This window comes from Gopherus flavomarginatus, chromosome 17 (genome assembly GCF_025201925.1).
Source record: "Gopherus flavomarginatus isolate rGopFla2 chromosome 17, rGopFla2.mat.asm, whole genome shotgun sequence".
Lineage (NCBI taxonomy): Eukaryota > Metazoa > Chordata > Testudines > Testudinidae > Gopherus > Gopherus flavomarginatus.
This window is the reverse complement of record NC_066633.1, coordinates 25970572-25986422: the sequence shown is the minus strand read 5'-3', so window position 1 is coordinate 25986422 and position 15851 is coordinate 25970572. Positions and strand designations below refer to the sequence as shown.

The window sequence follows — 15851 nt, the reverse complement described above, 5'->3', positions numbered from 1 at the left end:
CAAAACCAATTAGAGAACCAGACTGATTAACATTGTAAAGTGGTGGCCGTAAAGATAAAACAACACAAAAATGAGGGTTTCACAGCCACAAGCATTGAGAAGTGATTTCTTGCCAAACAGGCTGCTATCAAATTTAGGGTATGGCTACACTTGAAATTTCAAGTGTGAGTGTGGTCGGAGCGCCAGCGCTGGGAGAGAGCTCTCCCAGCGCTGCACATAAACCACATCTTCTACAGGTGTACCTTGCAGCGCTGGGAGCCGTGCTCCCCGCGCTGTGGCACTGATTACACTGGGGCTTTACAGCGCTGTATCTTGCAGCGCTCAGGGGGGTGTTTTTTCACACCCCTGAGCACGAAAGTTGCAGCGCTGTAAAGTTCCAGTGTAGCCAAGGCCTGTTTTCTTTAACCATCTTGAGATCTGTTTCTTTATCTGGTGGTGATGGGCACTATCAATACCGGATCATCTTCCTAACAGCCCAATAGCACCTTATTTCAGTGTGACTGGTTTGGGATGTGAGGATGTGACTCTTCACTTCCCAGCTTATGGCTGCCCCTGCTGCTTAGCCAAAGGCCTTAGCCTAAGAACAAGGCCTGAGACTGTCACAGTAAGAGAAGGCCCTTACAAATACAGACAGTGATTTTGATTCTTTGTTTTCATACTCCTATAAGTAGCAAAGTGATAAAAATACCCCTAAGTTCTTAAACTATAGGCTTTACAGGCTGGCCTGAATATCTGTATTCTAACAGTGGGTTCTATCCCTTCCCCCATTCTGTGTCTGTCTTGTGTATTTAGATTGTAAATTCTTCAGGGAATGGGCCATCTACTATTACTTGTCCTAGCACAATGGGGACCCACTGTTAGTTGCTCCTTAGGCGCTAAGGTAATGAATATGATTTATTATAATCATAACTCTCCTGCTACTTTGAGCCAAGGAAGCTGGCCTTGGGATGATACTGCTTAAAAATGAGCTGGGAATTAAAACCATGGACTGTTCTTTGTGACAAGTATCCCACAAATTCCACTGACCTCCCTGTTTTTCTTTGCCTGCAGTAGGGTTTCCAATTTCCAAACCTGATGTGATCTCACAGCTGGAACGAGGGGAAGAGCCATGGGTCCCAAACCTCCAGGGCTCTGAGAAGGAAGTGCTTCCAAGAGCTGCCTTCCCAGGTGAGGACTTGGTTAAACCAACTCAACAACTGTGTGGGAATTCAGGAAACATTTGAGATGCCCTACAAAGACCCTGTGAGCTCTCCAAGTTCAGGATTGTTCCCTGCAGATGTGTAATCATTATGGCAGATGTCACTCATGGCTTCCCTCCTGTTCTGACTGACAACTGGCAGCAGGTCGCTCCCCAATCTCACTTTCTCCTGAGTGTTCTCATGAGATGCAGACCAAAACTGATCCCTTCCTCTGTCCTCTGGGGAAGGTTTTGGGGAAAATAAGCTCCTGATAGGTTTGATCTCTCCCACACATATTTTGGATTGTTCATCCCTTTTTCCATTCCTCTCTCTGAGATTTTCTTTCTTTCCGGTGCAGGTAGTGATCTATGTCTGGATTCTCTCTATCTCCCATCAGGTGATGAGATGGTGAGTCAGAATGAGGAGGAGAAACCCCATCAGGAAGATGCTGAGCAAGGAGAACCACATGGAACTTTATCAGGAAGATCCAAAGGGAATGTTTCCAGGAGTTGTGCACTCTCAGAAAAAACAAAAGCCTATGAGACTCAGGGGAGGCCAGAGGAAAACTTTAGTAGCCTCTCAGACCTTATAACAAGCTACAGAATCAACTTGGAAGAGACACACTACAGGTGCCATGAGTGTGGGAAAAGCTTCAATAAGAGCTCACGCCTTATCAGACATCAGACAATCCACACAGGTGAGAAACCTTATGGTTGCTCTGAGTGTGGGAAATGTTTCTTTAATCGTTCAGACCTCATCTTACATCAGAGAATCCACACAGGGGAGAAGCCCTACACATGCTCTGAGTGCGGGAAAAGCTTCAGTCGGAGCTCACACCTTATCAGACATCAGAGAATACACACAGGAGAGACACCCTACACGTGCAGTGAGTGTGGGAAAAGCTTCAATCGGAGCTCAAACCTTATCACACATGAGAGAATCCACACAGGAGAGACACCCTACACGTGCACTGAGTGCGGGAAAAGCTTCAATCACCGCTCTACCCTTATCACACATGAGAGAATCCACACAGGAGAGACACCCTACACGTGCTCTGAGTGTGGGAAAAGCTTCAATCACCGCTCTACCCTCATCACACATCAGAGAATCCACACAGGAGAAAGGCCCTACACATGCTCTGAGTGTGGGAAGAGCTTCAGTAAGAGCTCACACCTTATCAGACATCAGACAATCCACACAGGTGAGAAACCTTATGGTTGCTCTGAGTGTGGGAAATGTTTCTTTAATCGTTCAGACCTCATCTTACATCAGAGAATCCACACAGGGGAGAAGCCCTACACATGCTCTGAGTGCGGGAAAAGCTTCAATCCACGCTCAAGCCTCATTAGACATCAGAAAATCCACATGAGAGAGAATTGTATTAAATACCTTGACTAGGTTGGCCAAAAAATTTTTTTTTTAAAAATCACATTTGCTAATTCCCACATAGTGATTTTTGCATCATCTTCACCGTGGTCTCTCAACTCCCCCAGATGAGTTGCCTGCTTCTGCCTTTTGCAGCTCATCCTTCTTTGGGGTCAGTCCTATGATCTTTTCTATCAATTCCTTTCCTTTTGAATCATAGGAGTGTGTGTCCTTCCAGGCAGGAATGTTCATCACCTCCGGGGGGGGAGAGAGGTTTGATCCCAACAGGGTACACTGAGGCAAAAACTACCTATGCCTTCCATCCACTAGGACTGTACATGGCGTTGGCTCCTCAAGTTAGTGATATTGGTATAAAAAGTTGTAGTGCAGATGCAGCCCAGGTGCAGTGGTTGGCATTAGCTTTCCCCGTGACCTGACCTAAACTCCATCACTTTTCCTAGTCTAAACAAACCCTGAGCATCACGGTTATCCTGTTCCCCCATTTCAAAGCAATTGTTAGTCATCGAGTTCTCCCTTGGGGAACAAATTGTTTCATTCCTAGTTGTTCTGTTGTTGCTTCAGGTTGTGCTGGAGAACAGATATTTTTATTATCATTTTCTGCGCTTAAAATATATTGAACTATAACAAAGAGCAGAAACAGGGCAGGGAGAAATGTCATTTCACCCATTGTAACAACAGACGTAGTTAGGGTAAGTCAGAGGGATTCCCTTATTCCACATCACTATTCTCCTTCAATCCATGCTAGAACCTAAGAATCCTTTTCCTTTCCCCAGTTATGGGATGGGAGACTTCCAAAAGTGCTCCCTGTACTATAGCACATGGCTAAGCTCAGAGAATAAACCCCAAATCTCCCCTGAGCTTTGCTTTTTTCCGTATTTCCGATTACTTCAAGCCTGGGCATTGTGATTATTTACCAGTTTCTCTAGCACTGTTCCTACCACTGTTTCTGTAACATTTTTTGTTTTCTATGGGACAGGGTTGTTATTCCTTTGCCTAACCCCAACCTGGAAGGCCAGGGTGTCTGTTTTCTCTGGCAAATCTGACAGGGTTGAACCTGCCAAGAGCAAACAAAAAGCCCCACCGATCGCACACACAAAGCAGATAGACACACACAAGACACAGAAGAAACTGAATTATTTGAGCTATCAACATTTCCACTTTCCCACAGCATGTTAGTTCTGAAGGTTGTTTTAATTTGTTTCTTTTCTTGGAACCAGAACTGGGGAAAGAGAACACTGGAGTCAGTGGAATTACAGCAGGAAGGGATAAGTCTCATGATTCGTCACTAACCAAAGGCTTTGTAAACAGAGCGATAATGTTACTGAATGGTCTGGCTAACCCTGCAGTTAGAAACAATCAGCTCTATGGGTGGTAAATTGACTGGGGCTCTGCTGCTGATATGAAATAGCAGCTGTTGAAAGGTAATGTGCTTCTATTTCACTGCCTCTGGAAGTACAGAAAACAATGATCTGTGTTAAAGGAAAGTTGTCATTTCTCAGAGCCCCGATTTCTAATGTGTGTGTACAGGAAGGTTTGAATGTGTAGCAGGTAGTTTGGTAAAGCTTAGCTATTTTGTGTGTGTAACGCTCCTGCCCACCTCCAGCAGAGTTTTCAATCACATACTATGGCAACTTACCAAATGTCACACAAATTAGTCCATTCCTCCCCATATTCAGTCTCTGACTGGAATGATAGAATTAGGCAAAGAATGAGGAAAGTATCGCAGTAGGAATACATTAAAAAGTGGGATTAATCAGAGCTGGGGTGCAGACAGAGCCTGTTCTACAGCTGGTGAAGTGACAGGGACACACTCCCACTAGTGCTGGTTCTGAAATAACAGCAGAAGCAGATCGAAGAGAAGGAGCTCATGTGGGAGCTATGGGCAGCTGCCCTGTCAGTGCATCACTCACCTGGCAGGTGTTACACAAAACACAGCACTTCCCCTCTGGAAGAGATACGCTTCCCCCCACTGCCACCACTTCATTATACTGTCCATGGGGCTGTTTGTCCTGCAGGACTTGGATCTCTTTGGGTGGTCCATGGTGATTCATAAAAGAGCCATTATGGGGACCAGGAGTCATCCCAGTGGAAATCTCTTCACTTCTTTCTCAGCGTTACCTTCTTAGCCCTGGCTTTGGAGATGACATTAGTCTTATCCTGTCTTGATTTTAGGTAGGATTTTGATCACCTTCTGGGGCTTGGCAGTTTAGAACTCTGCCTTTTTGGTCCCCGCTGCAGTCAGTACATTCTAGACATGAGCATGGTGACCTTCCTGAGGATCTTGACAGCTTTAGCCAGCTTCTTGGTGGCTATTTTCCTGCTCACAGCCACTGTCTTCTCATGCCTTGTCCTGGGGGCTCAGCCACTGGTTGAATGTGAAAGAGCCAAACTGCTGGTGACTTTAGCCTGCACCAAGTTGCCTTTGCTCGTCAGCTCCTGAACATAATGGAGAATGGAAATGAAAATGTTTTCCCTTTGTTCAAAAATAAAAATAAGAGGCGTATTAGAGGACACTTGGATTTGAAGCAGGGACCTCCTGAGCTGCAGTCAAACACTCTACCACTGAGCTATATCCCCATGAGAGCAGATACTTTCCCTATTGTAGCTGAAGCACATCAGTGATTCCAATAGCAGGGGCAGGTTCTCCCTGGGGCACAGAGATTTTTCGGGGAGTTGGTGGCTCCTTTCTTACCTCACCCTGGAGTAAACTCAGCTTTTTATTCCATGGTACATGTTTTATGGACTAACAACAGCAGCTTGAAGAAAGAGGAGAGTGAATATCTCAGCCTTCTTAGCCTTCTAAGGGCTGAAGGTGGCCACGTCCCCTCTGTCTGACCGTTGCCATTGCAAGAGAGAAGGTTTCAATGGAATTGAATGCCCTGGCTCAGACTGGAGACACAGAAAGGTTTTGCTGTTCATTGAATGGCAAAGGAAATTGTGTTTCTGTGTGAAACTGAGAAGGGAAATGAAACTCCCACAGGATGGCACAATGCCCTAAGCTAAGGCAGGAGGGTGAAGGAATGGGGCAGAGGAATGACTGAAGTGGACTCACCTGGGATTGAAATAACATTTGTTTCTGTCAATTAGTGGGAAATGTGATATTAATTCAGATGCAGAGTTGAGGCTTCTTTAGCTCCTTGTAGAACTTGAACTTGATTTCCCAGAAGGGAGAAAGGTAAAGTCTGGGGCTGCCTTTAGTCCCTGGCTGGAGCAGTGTATAAAAAAGGCTCCAGAGACGCAGCTGGCAATTGCAGGCCACTAAAGCTAACTTCAATACCAGGCAAATTGGGTGAAATTGTAGAGCCCAATTATTAGACACATAGGTAAACAGACTTTGTTGGGTGTATCTATTGAGTTTCTGGGAACTGGATGGGCGGAAGCCCACCCAATGCTAAAGGATCCCCCGCCAGCCTAAGGGGAGGACCCACAGGACCACAGAACCCACTGATTATGGGGGACAACTAATAAAAGAACAGGGACAGGAGTGCGGTCAAAGGGTCATAAGAAGGGAAGACAGGGACACCGAGCAGAGAATCCCGGACAGCACCCACTGCTCCTTGAAGATGTCAAGGGAACCAGTGGACGCCGCCCAAAGGAACTCCGCCCGGACACATGAACGGACCATGGATCGGAAACAAGCCCCACAGTCACCGGAGTCTCCATCGGCCAACCTCTCCTTGGTCGTGTAGATGGCCATTTTAGCCAGGGCGAGGAAGAGGTTGACCAGGAGATCACGTGACTTCGTGGGGCCACGATAGGGAGTGAGTAGAGAAGGAGATGAGGGGAAAAGTGCAGCCAAAAACACAACAGGAGATTAGTGAGGAACCGGTATAGGGGCTGCAACCTGGCACACTCCAAGTAGACGTGCGCCAGGGTCTCCGTCACGCTGCAGAAGGGGCAGGTGTCTGGGACAGGTGTAAACCGCGCCAAGTACACACCCGTGCTCACAGCCCCATGAAGGAGCCACCAACTGATATCCCCGGCAGGCCACGGGACCAGGGTACAGTATAGGCTGGCCCACCGGGGCTCCTCACCCTCCAGAGATGGCAGGAGGTCCCGCCACTTTGTATCGGGGTGGGACACGAGGGTGAGGAAGTGAAGGATGTGGAGCACGAGCGTATAGAGTTGTTTCCTTGGCGTGGTTTGGAAACGGACCGGCTGAAGGTCGTGCAGCCAGCTTGCGGAGAAGGGGCGGGGGGGGGCAGTCGGGCCTACGGGGCAGAGGCCCGATGAAAAGGTCCGGAGGGCCTGGGATAGGGGGTGGGCAGGGTGTGACCTCCCGCAGGACCCGGTCGAGGTAGGCCCGAGCAGCAGGCGGCAAAGCGGCCTCCACCTCCTGGAGTACGCGCCAGGGAGTGCAAGGTCTGGAGAGCCACATGCGTTGAGCGAGCATCAGGGGATCCAGCCAGCCTCTCTGGTTGTAGTCCAGGAGGTCTCTGACCCTGGTAGCTTCCACCAGGACCAACTTCTGGCGCACCGCGAGGGACTTCACCACCTGCACACGGAGCTGGGGATTGTGTAGCAGGGGCTCCGCAAGGAGATCTGCCCCCTCGGTGGCCGCCACGGACCTGGTCGCAGAGAACAGCTTCCAGGTCTGGAGATGGTCCTGGTAGAAGACGGGCAGCCTGGAGAGGTCTTGCAGAAGACCCCTCGATTCGAGGTAAAGGTGCTGCCGGTCGTATCGGAGCCCTCGGAAGCGGCGCAGGAAGGCGTGCACCAGGGCTCTCCACGCTGGACTACCCACACCATAAAGAAGCCTCTGCAGTGCCTGGAGGTGGAAGATGTGGACGTGAGTGCACAGGCACTTCAGGCCCTGCCCTCCCTTCTCCAGGGCCAGGTGGAGTAGCCCTGCAGAGACCCAGTGCAGTCCTGGCCAAAAGAACTCCAGAACCACCTTCCGGAGGTCGGCCAAGAAGCCCGGGGCTGGGACCAGGGTGTTGAGCCGGTACCAGAGCATGGACAGGACCAGTTGATTGAGCACCAGTGCCCTCCCTCGAAGGGAAAGGCACTGGAGGAGTCCTGACCATTTCCGGAGCCGCTCCACCACCCTGTCCTGCAAACCTTGCCAGTTCTCCGATGGAGACGGATGCGTGGCAGAAAGGTAAACGCCAAGATTGAGCAGCGGACCTGCGCTCCACCAGATGGCCTGAAGCACGGGGGGGAGGGGGCTCACCTGCCACCTGTCCCCGACCACCAGGCCAGAACGCTTGACCCAGTTGACCCGGGTGGAGGAGGCCACCGAGTACACCACCTGGCAGGCCTCCACCCGCGCCAAGTCGCCCGGGTCCTGGACCACAAGGAGCACATCGTCGGCGTACGCCAACAGGACCAGCCGCAGCTCCGGTTCCCGAAGCACCAACCCCGTCAACCTCCAGCGGAGGAGACAGAGGAAGGGCTCGATGGCCAGAGCGTACAGCTGGCCCGAGAGGGGTCACCCCTGCTGCATTCCCTGCCTGAAGCTGACCGACTCAGTTAGGTCCAGTTGAGCCTGACCAGACACTCTGCGGAAGCGTACAGCACCCGGAGAAAACCCACAAACTGGGACCCGAAGCCGAACGCTCACAGAGTGCCCAGGAGATACCCATAGTCCACTCTGTCGAACGTCTTGTCCTGATCCAGGGACAGGAGGGCGAACGATAGACCATCCCGGCACCCAAGCTCCTAGAGATCCCAGGCCAGATAGAGGTTATCAAAGATGCTACAGCCCGGGACAGTGTAGGTCCAGTCTGGGTGGATCACGTCCTCCAGCACAACCCCTAGCCGCAGCGAGATGGCCTTGGCTACGATTTTGTAGTCCGTGCTGAGGAGCCAGACGGGACGCCAATTCTGTAAATCGCGGAGGTCCCCCTTCTTTGGCAATAAGGCGAGCACGGCTCGCCTGCCCGAGAGAGGGAGGACCCCGCCCTGCAAGGACTCGGCCCAGACGCTGGCCAGGTCCGGGCCGAGGACATCCCAGAACACGCAGTAGAACTCCCAAGTTCAGCCCATCCGTGCCCAGAGACTTGTTGGTGGGCATGCGACGGAGGGCGTCCGAGAACTCTGCCAGAGAGAGAGGCAGCTCTGGCCGGTCCCGGTTGCCCATGCTGAGCGTCGGGAGCCCGTCCCAAAGCACTCTGCGAGCGGCAGGATCGGTCGGATCCGGGGAGAAAAGGAGCGCGTAGAAGGTCTGAGCCCTCTCGCACATCTCCGCCGGATCCGTGAAGGGGGTGCTGTCCTCTGCCAGAAGGCAGGTGATGTGCTTCTTGGCCCTCCTCCATTTCTCCAGGGCGTAGAAGAAGCGGGAGCCGCGATCCATCTCCCGAAGGAGGCGGATGCGGGAGCGAACAAAGGCGCCCCGAGCCCGATGGTCCTCAAGGACCCGGAGCTCCTCCCGCCTCTCCTGGCACACTCCGCCAAGGGATGTATCCTCGGGGCTGGTGGCCAGACACCTCTCCAGCTCTAAGACCTCCCTTTCCAACTGCCCTATCGCCGCATCCCTCCGTCAGCTGACGCCCCGGGTGTAGTCACGGCAGAAGAGCCGGATGCGCACCTTCCTCACATCCTACCAGCGCCGTGCCGAGGGAAAGGCACGCCGCTGCCCTCGCCAGGCCAGCCAGCCAGAACTCCTGGAAGGACGCCATGAATCCCACATCCTCCAGCAAGCTGTTGTTGAAGTGCCAGTAGGCCGGCCCTGGCCTCTCCGCACTGAGAGAGGCCGTCACAGTAACGAGGTGGTGGTCGGAAAAAGGGGCCGGCCAGACGCTGGAGGACTGGGCCCGTGAAAGGTGGAAGCGTGACATGTAGATGCGGTCCAACCAGGAGTAGCACAACCGATGGGTTCCCACCCGGACATAGGTGAACGTGGAGACATCGTCCGGATGGTGGTCGCGCCAGACGTCCACCAGGGAGTGATGGTTGACGATCTCCCAGAGGACGTCCGCGGCGGCCGGGATCTGCTCGGTCCCCGAGCGGTCCCGCTCCTCTAGAATGATGTTGAAGTCCCTGCCCAGGACCAGGCACTCATGAGGATCCAAGGAGCCGAGGAAGGCAGTCGCCTGCTGATAGAACGGCCGCCGCTCCGGGGCCGATGTCGGGGCATAGTCGTTCACGAGGTTGACCACGAGCCCGTCCATGCGGACCTGGAGGTGCAACAGGCGGCCCGGCACAGCCTCGGCAACCCCCAGCACCTCCGGCCGTAGGTCGGGGGAGAACAGGGTAGCCACTCCAGCACTACTGGTCATGAGATGGCTGAAGTAGACCCCGTCCCCCCACTCCAGCCGCCAGCTGGCTTCGGCGGCCGGATCCGTGTGGGTCTCCTACAGGAAAACCACAGAGTACCCCCCCCCCGAAGGAAGGAGAGCACCTGGCTCCTGCAGAAACCCACCCTACAGCTCCAGGTGTTCAACGTGACAAAGGTGACGAGTGCCATGAGGAGAGCTGGGGGGGGATCCTCGCCGGCAGGGATGCCCACGGCCCCCATTGGGCCGTGCAGCAAGACATGACCCACCCCGAAGGTGAGCAAGGTGTCACGGAATTTGCGGACCCGGTAGTAAGACGCGGCGCCCTGCTTCCCGGTCCTCTTGCCCTCCCCCATGAGGGCCCTTACGGCCCGGAGGATTTGGTGGAAATCCCCCCAGCGCTGGAGAGCAAGCCGTACCTTTTTGCGGGAGCCCCTGACATCGTCCAGGAACTCCTGCAGCTCCTCTCGCAGCGCATGGGGGGGTGGGGTCACTGGCCCCCGGTGACCCACCAGTGGGGCCTCTGGCACGGCCCTGGGGCCTATGGAGACGGGAAGGCAAGGGGCAGACCCGTGACGTGGCGCCCGATGGGCTTGCGCCACATGGTCCGCCTCAGACCCCAGCTTGACGGGGGGCGGCGGAGGGAAGAGTTCAGCCCCTAGGGGGTCGGGATGGTGAAATGTAAAGGCCGCCCCCTGGGGGTCATCCTCCGGGAAAGGGAAGGGGACAGCCCCAGGGGCGGCAATAACATCGTGGGAGGTGGAGGGGACAGGGACGGGGTCAAGGACAAGGGCGGGGCTGAGGTCAGGGATAGGGACAGAGATGGATCCTGGGCCACTGGAGCTGAACCGGCAGGAGGTGGCTCCTCACGGCCAGGTGCGGGGGTTAGGGGGGTAGGGAGGGGGTCCCCAGTGATGCCGGGCTCAAGCTTAACGGTAGGCGTCCTAGCTACGGCAACAGGAGATGGAACACCATTGGCGGGGCCCACGCCCAGAAAGGAACTCAGGTGCCCCGCACCACCGAAGGAAACCCCAGTTAGCCCATCTCCCGGCTGCGAGGCACCAGCCATCGCCCCAGCGGGCTCGGCGGCCGTTAGCGGGGTGCCATCCATGGCCAGGCAGGGCAGGGAGTCCAGGGGACCTTCAGAGGCGGGAGGAACGCAGCAGTCAGGAGGAGGGAACACGGGGAGAGGGGAGCCGGGGTGAGAACGGCTAGGTCGAAGCCCGCTGGCGGAGGGTCATCCTCCCCTGGGTAACCGGAGTCAGACCCAGGGCCTTGATCTCCTCTAATATGGAGGGGGGCTTGCCTCCCACCACCCCGGGGTCCTCCCCACTAGCGCCCGAGACAATGATCGCCTCGAGTGTTGCAGGGGGCGCAGGTGGCAAGGGAGCAGGGGGGACTGCATCCAAGGCCCCCTCAGAAGGGGATTGCGGAGGAGGGACGGTGGTACCCTCTGGTGCCGCCACGGCTTCCCCGGCCGGCACTGGCGGACGGACTGACCCCGAGGGCACGGCGGAAGGCTCGGCATCGGCGGCCCCCTTTCTGGTCTTACAGGGGGCTCCCGCATCAGGTGGTAGGAGCGGAGCTCGAGCCTTTCGCTTGCCCCGCCTACCCTGGACTTGGGTCCAGCCCTCCATGGCGTTGCTCACGGGCTGGTTAACAGGGGTCAGGTCAGAGGGCAGGGTTGGTGGGTCATGGACATGGGTGGGCACTAGTGGGACAGCCGGAGTGAAGGGAAGATACCCCCTGGGGAGGGCCCTCTCCCACACCCTGCGGTACCCCTTCCACACCCTCCTCCATAGGCCCCGCCAGAGTGCAGGCAGCGGCAACGGGGCTCTCCCGCTCTTCTGGGCATGCCGAGGGAGGTACCCCTGCAGCCCGAGTGGGAGCAGTAATGGACTGAGGAGGAGGAGGGGCAGCCCTGGGCACCGGGCGGCCAGGGGTACCGGCAATGACGGGGCCGGCACCCTGCCAGGGCTCGGGGGTCCCGGGCGCTCCTCCAAAACGGGCCAAGGGGCAGTCCCTCCGGACGTGCCCCGTCCCCCGGCAGAGGTAGCACCGGGCCTCCCCCGTCGAATAGTGCACCCGGTAATGGGCCCCCTGATAGGGGACCAGGAAGGACCCCTCGAGTGCCTCTCCGCCACGCGCCGCCGGCCACAGTTGAAGCTGCACCTGCCGGCGGAACGAGAGGACATGACGGAGGGCGGGGTCCTTGCAACCCAAGGGGAGAGGGCTTATGACAGAAATGGGCTTCCCCAGGGTAGAGAGGGCGGGCAACAGGGCGGCGTTGGGGAGGAAGGGGGGGGACAGAGGTCAGGACGACACGGACCCAGCGGCTCCAGGGGGGGACGAACACGCCCCCCACCACCAGGCCTTTCTCCACCGCCTCCTGGGCAGTGGCCTCCGAGGCAAGGAAAAAGACAACCTTGCCATACATTTTGGAGGCCGCCACGATGGCCGTGGGCCCCACCACCCTCGCCAACGCCTGCACGTAGGTCTCCACGTGGGGCGAGGTGGGCACCAGGAAGCAACGGACACCGTGTTTCCTGGTCAAGGTGGGGAAGGGGCCCCAGCCGCTGTAGATGGTAGCGGAGGCGGCGGGCTGGGGAGATGATGTAGCGGCAGGCGGGGGGGCTGCCGCCACTTTGGCGTATGCCCTCGGGGCCGGGGGAGGGGCACCCACAGAGCTGGTGGAGGAAACAGCGGGGAGAGCCGCCGCGGCCGGTGGTGGGGCCGCAGCAGAGGTGGCGGGCTCCGCCATGGAGGGCTTAGTTTTCCTGGCGGGGCCCTTTCCCTTCTTCTTGCCCTGGCCCTTCCCGCCAGCTGGGGGGGCTCCCCCAGAAGCAGAGGGGGCGAGGGACATGGCGGCAGCAGAGGACACCCTGTCCCCCGCCACTGCTGGCGCCTCAGCGAGAGTGGTGGTACGTTGTCCGGCAGCGGCGGCAGCGGTAGAAACCAGGGGGGTGGTCGAGGGAGCAGGCAGGACGGGGGGGCACGGGTCGTCCCAAGGGTCCCACCCACTGCGTCCCCCGTCATGATGAGCAGGGAGGGAGGGGGAACACTGGAGAAAGGGAGGGGAGGGGAAGCAGGTCAACCACTCCTCCCCGCTAGGCTGTGGGAAGGGGAGGAGGGTGCCGAAATGTGGGGGGGCGGATAGGGGGACTATGAAGGACGTGGGGGAGGGTCAGTCACCGACATGGAAGGAAAAGCCGGCTCCTCTAGCTGCACTAGGGGAGGGGAGGGATACAAAAGCAATTGGGGGGTGCAGTGTAAGAGGGGAAACAAATGAGGGGGCACAAGCGCACAAAAGGGGCACAGGTGCACGAGGGGAGGGACCGATCAGGGCGAAGGGGCCGTAGGGAAGGGGCACAACAAGGCTGGGAGTGGGGCAGAGGGACCAAGGGGCTGGGGCTAGTTGGAGGGCTGAGGCAGGACAAACAAGGCTGCAAAGGGAGACGAGCGGGGCAGGCAAACAAACTAAAGCTGGGGAGGGGGTGGGCAAAAGGCTACAAGGGGCAATGGGGAAGGCAACAAGGGGAAAGGCTAGGGGGCCTGTCGCGGAGGGGAAGAAGTCAGGTGGGCGGGCGTGCACCCATGAGCACTCGTGCAAGGGCAAAAAGGTTTGGCTGGCTGCTGCTGGAGGCCCAAACGGTGACAAAAGGGCATGGCTGGCCAGGTAAGCAGCTGAGTCCCAGAGGTGGGGACCGAGGCAGATGGTAAGCAGTCTGGGGGGGGTGGAGGGGGCAGCGGTGGTGGTGGGGGTTGGGGGGAACACGGACCAGGGGGCAGGCTCCACGCCACACCCCCTGTGCCCCCACAAACACAGTCTACACCCCCACCTCTAGAGCACCGTCAGAGAGTTACTCAGTCCTGAAAGGCCCCCTCCACGGCAGTCTTCAGAGTCCTGTTTGCTCCCCCAGCAGCCGGTGATCCTCTCAGTCCTCGCTTTCCTCCAGGCTCCAGCAGCTCCGCAGGCAAACACAGCAGCAGCAGCTCCTCCGCCAGCAACCCAGGTGGCCAGGCAGGAAGGACCCCGCACAGGTGGTAGCAGCGGTTGGGTGGGGGGTCCTGGCTTCTCCCTCCAGAGGTGGAGGAGTGGGGGCTGGCCAGCAAGGCCCCCCCACCCCTCGCTCAGCAGCAGCAGTCCAGGAGGGGAACACTCCAGTCAGCAGCAGCAGCAGTGGTCCAGGAGGGGAGAAGGTGCTCCAGCCAGCAAGGCAGCCAGAGAAGGGGGAACGCTCCAGCCAGCAGGGCAGCCCAAGGAGACAGAGCGCTCCCGGTAGCAGGGGGTGACTCTGCTCCTGCCCTGAAGGGCTTGAAACAGTCCAGGAGGGGGCTGTAGCTGGGAGCTGCTAAGCTGGGCTGACTGGGAAGAGGCTGCAGGTGGTCTATGTCCCAGTCAGGCCACTGTGGCCTGTATAAAGAGGCTGTTAGCCAGGAGCTCAGCAGTCTCCCTCTGCCTGTAGAGGGACAAGGGCCTGGCTGTAGGGAGCTAGAGACCATTACCTGAGTGGAGCAGGGCTGGGGAAAGGCAGAAGAGTTGGGGAGCTCCAGCCAGGAAAGCCCCAGGCTGCAGCCTAGCAGAAGGCAACAGGTACAGAGGGTTGCACAGGGCAGCCCCTCAGCTAACAGGGCACCAGAGTCCAGAGGAAGACATGGGGGCTGGAGGACAGGCAGATCACTAGCCTTCAGAGGGTGCTCCAGAGCTGGAAATCGAGCTAATTCCCTGGGAGACCAGCAAGAGGCGCCGCAGGAGTGAGTCTGCACATCTACACCATCATATTGTATGTATAGTTGGGGTTATTTTTTTCCCAATGTGCATTACTTTACATTTATCCACATTACATTTCATTTGCCATTTTGTTGCCCAATCACATAGGTTTGTGAGATCTTTCTGAAGTTTGTCACAGTCTGCTTTTGTCTTAACTATCTTGAGCAGTTTAGTATCATCTACAAACTTTGCCACCTCACTGTTTACCCCTTTCTCCAGATCATTTATGAATAAGTTGAATAGGATTAGTCTGAGGACTGACCCTTGGGGAACACCACTAGTTACCCCTCTCCATTCTGATAATTTACCATTTATTCCTACCCTTTGTTCCCTGTCTTCTAACTAGTTCTCAATTCATGAAAGGACCTTCCCTTTTATCCCATAGCAACTTAGTAAGAGCCTTTGGTTAGGGACCTTGTCAAAGGCTTTCTGAAATTTAAGCATACTATGTCCACTGGATCCCCCTTGTCCGCATGTTTGTTGACCCCTTCAAAGAACTTTAATCAGTAAGACGCGATTTCCCTTTACAGAAACCAAGTTGACTTTTGTCCAACAAATTATGTTCTTCTATGCGTCTGACAATTTTATTCTTTACTATAGTTTCAACGAACTTGCCCGATACTGATGTTAGACTTACCTATCTGTAATGGCTGGGATCACCTCTGGAGCCCATTTTAAATATTGGTGTTACATTAGCTAACTTCCAGTCATTGGGTACCGAAGCCGATTTAAAGGACAGGTTACAAACCTTAGTTAATAGTTCCGCAACTTCACATTTCAGTTCTTTCAGAACTCTTGGGTGAATGCCATCTGGTCCCGGTGACTTGTTAATGTTGAGTTTATCGATTAATTCCAAAACCTCCTCTAGTGACACTTCAATCTGTGACGGTTCCTCAGATTTGTCACCTACAAAAGCCGGCTCAGGTTTGGGAATCTCCCTAACATCCTCAGCTGGGAAGACTGAAGCAAAGAATCAATTCAGTTTCTCCGCAATGACTTCATCGTCTTTAAGCGCTCCTTTTGTATCTCGATCATCCAGGGGCCCGGCGAGTTGTTTAGCAGGCTTCCTGCTTCTGATATACTTAAAAAACATTTTATTACCTTTTGAGTTTTTGGCTAGCCATTCTTCAAACTCCTTTTTGGCTTTTCTTATTACACTTTTGCACTTAAGCTGGCAGTGTTAATGCGCCTTTCTATTTTCCTCACTAGGATTTGACTTCCACTTTTTAAAAGATGCCTTTTTATCTCTCATTGCTTCTTTTACATGGTTGCTAAGCCCCAGTGGCTCTTTTTTAGTTC

General features: G+C 55.4%; 1 protein-coding gene across 9 annotated transcripts in view; it reads left to right on the top strand.

The window, feature by feature from the left end:
* Positions 1-2607, top strand: part of LOC127036060 (zinc finger protein 250-like) — a 153996-nt gene extending 151389 nt beyond the window's left edge. For 7 of the 9 annotated variants that reach the window (XM_050926531.1, XM_050926539.1, XM_050926536.1 and 4 more), the window contains 2 exons: positions 1051-1167; positions 1537-2607. In XM_050926531.1, the coding sequence (XP_050782488.1) occupies positions 1051-1167; positions 1537-2576 (1157 nt within the window). In that variant the 3' untranslated portion in view covers positions 2577-2607. The remainder of the gene's footprint in view (positions 1-1050; positions 1168-1536) is intronic. The other 2 variants (XM_050926533.1, XM_050926540.1) reach the window with 2 other exon arrangements.
* The last annotated feature ends 13244 nt before the right edge of the window (positions 2608-15851 follow it).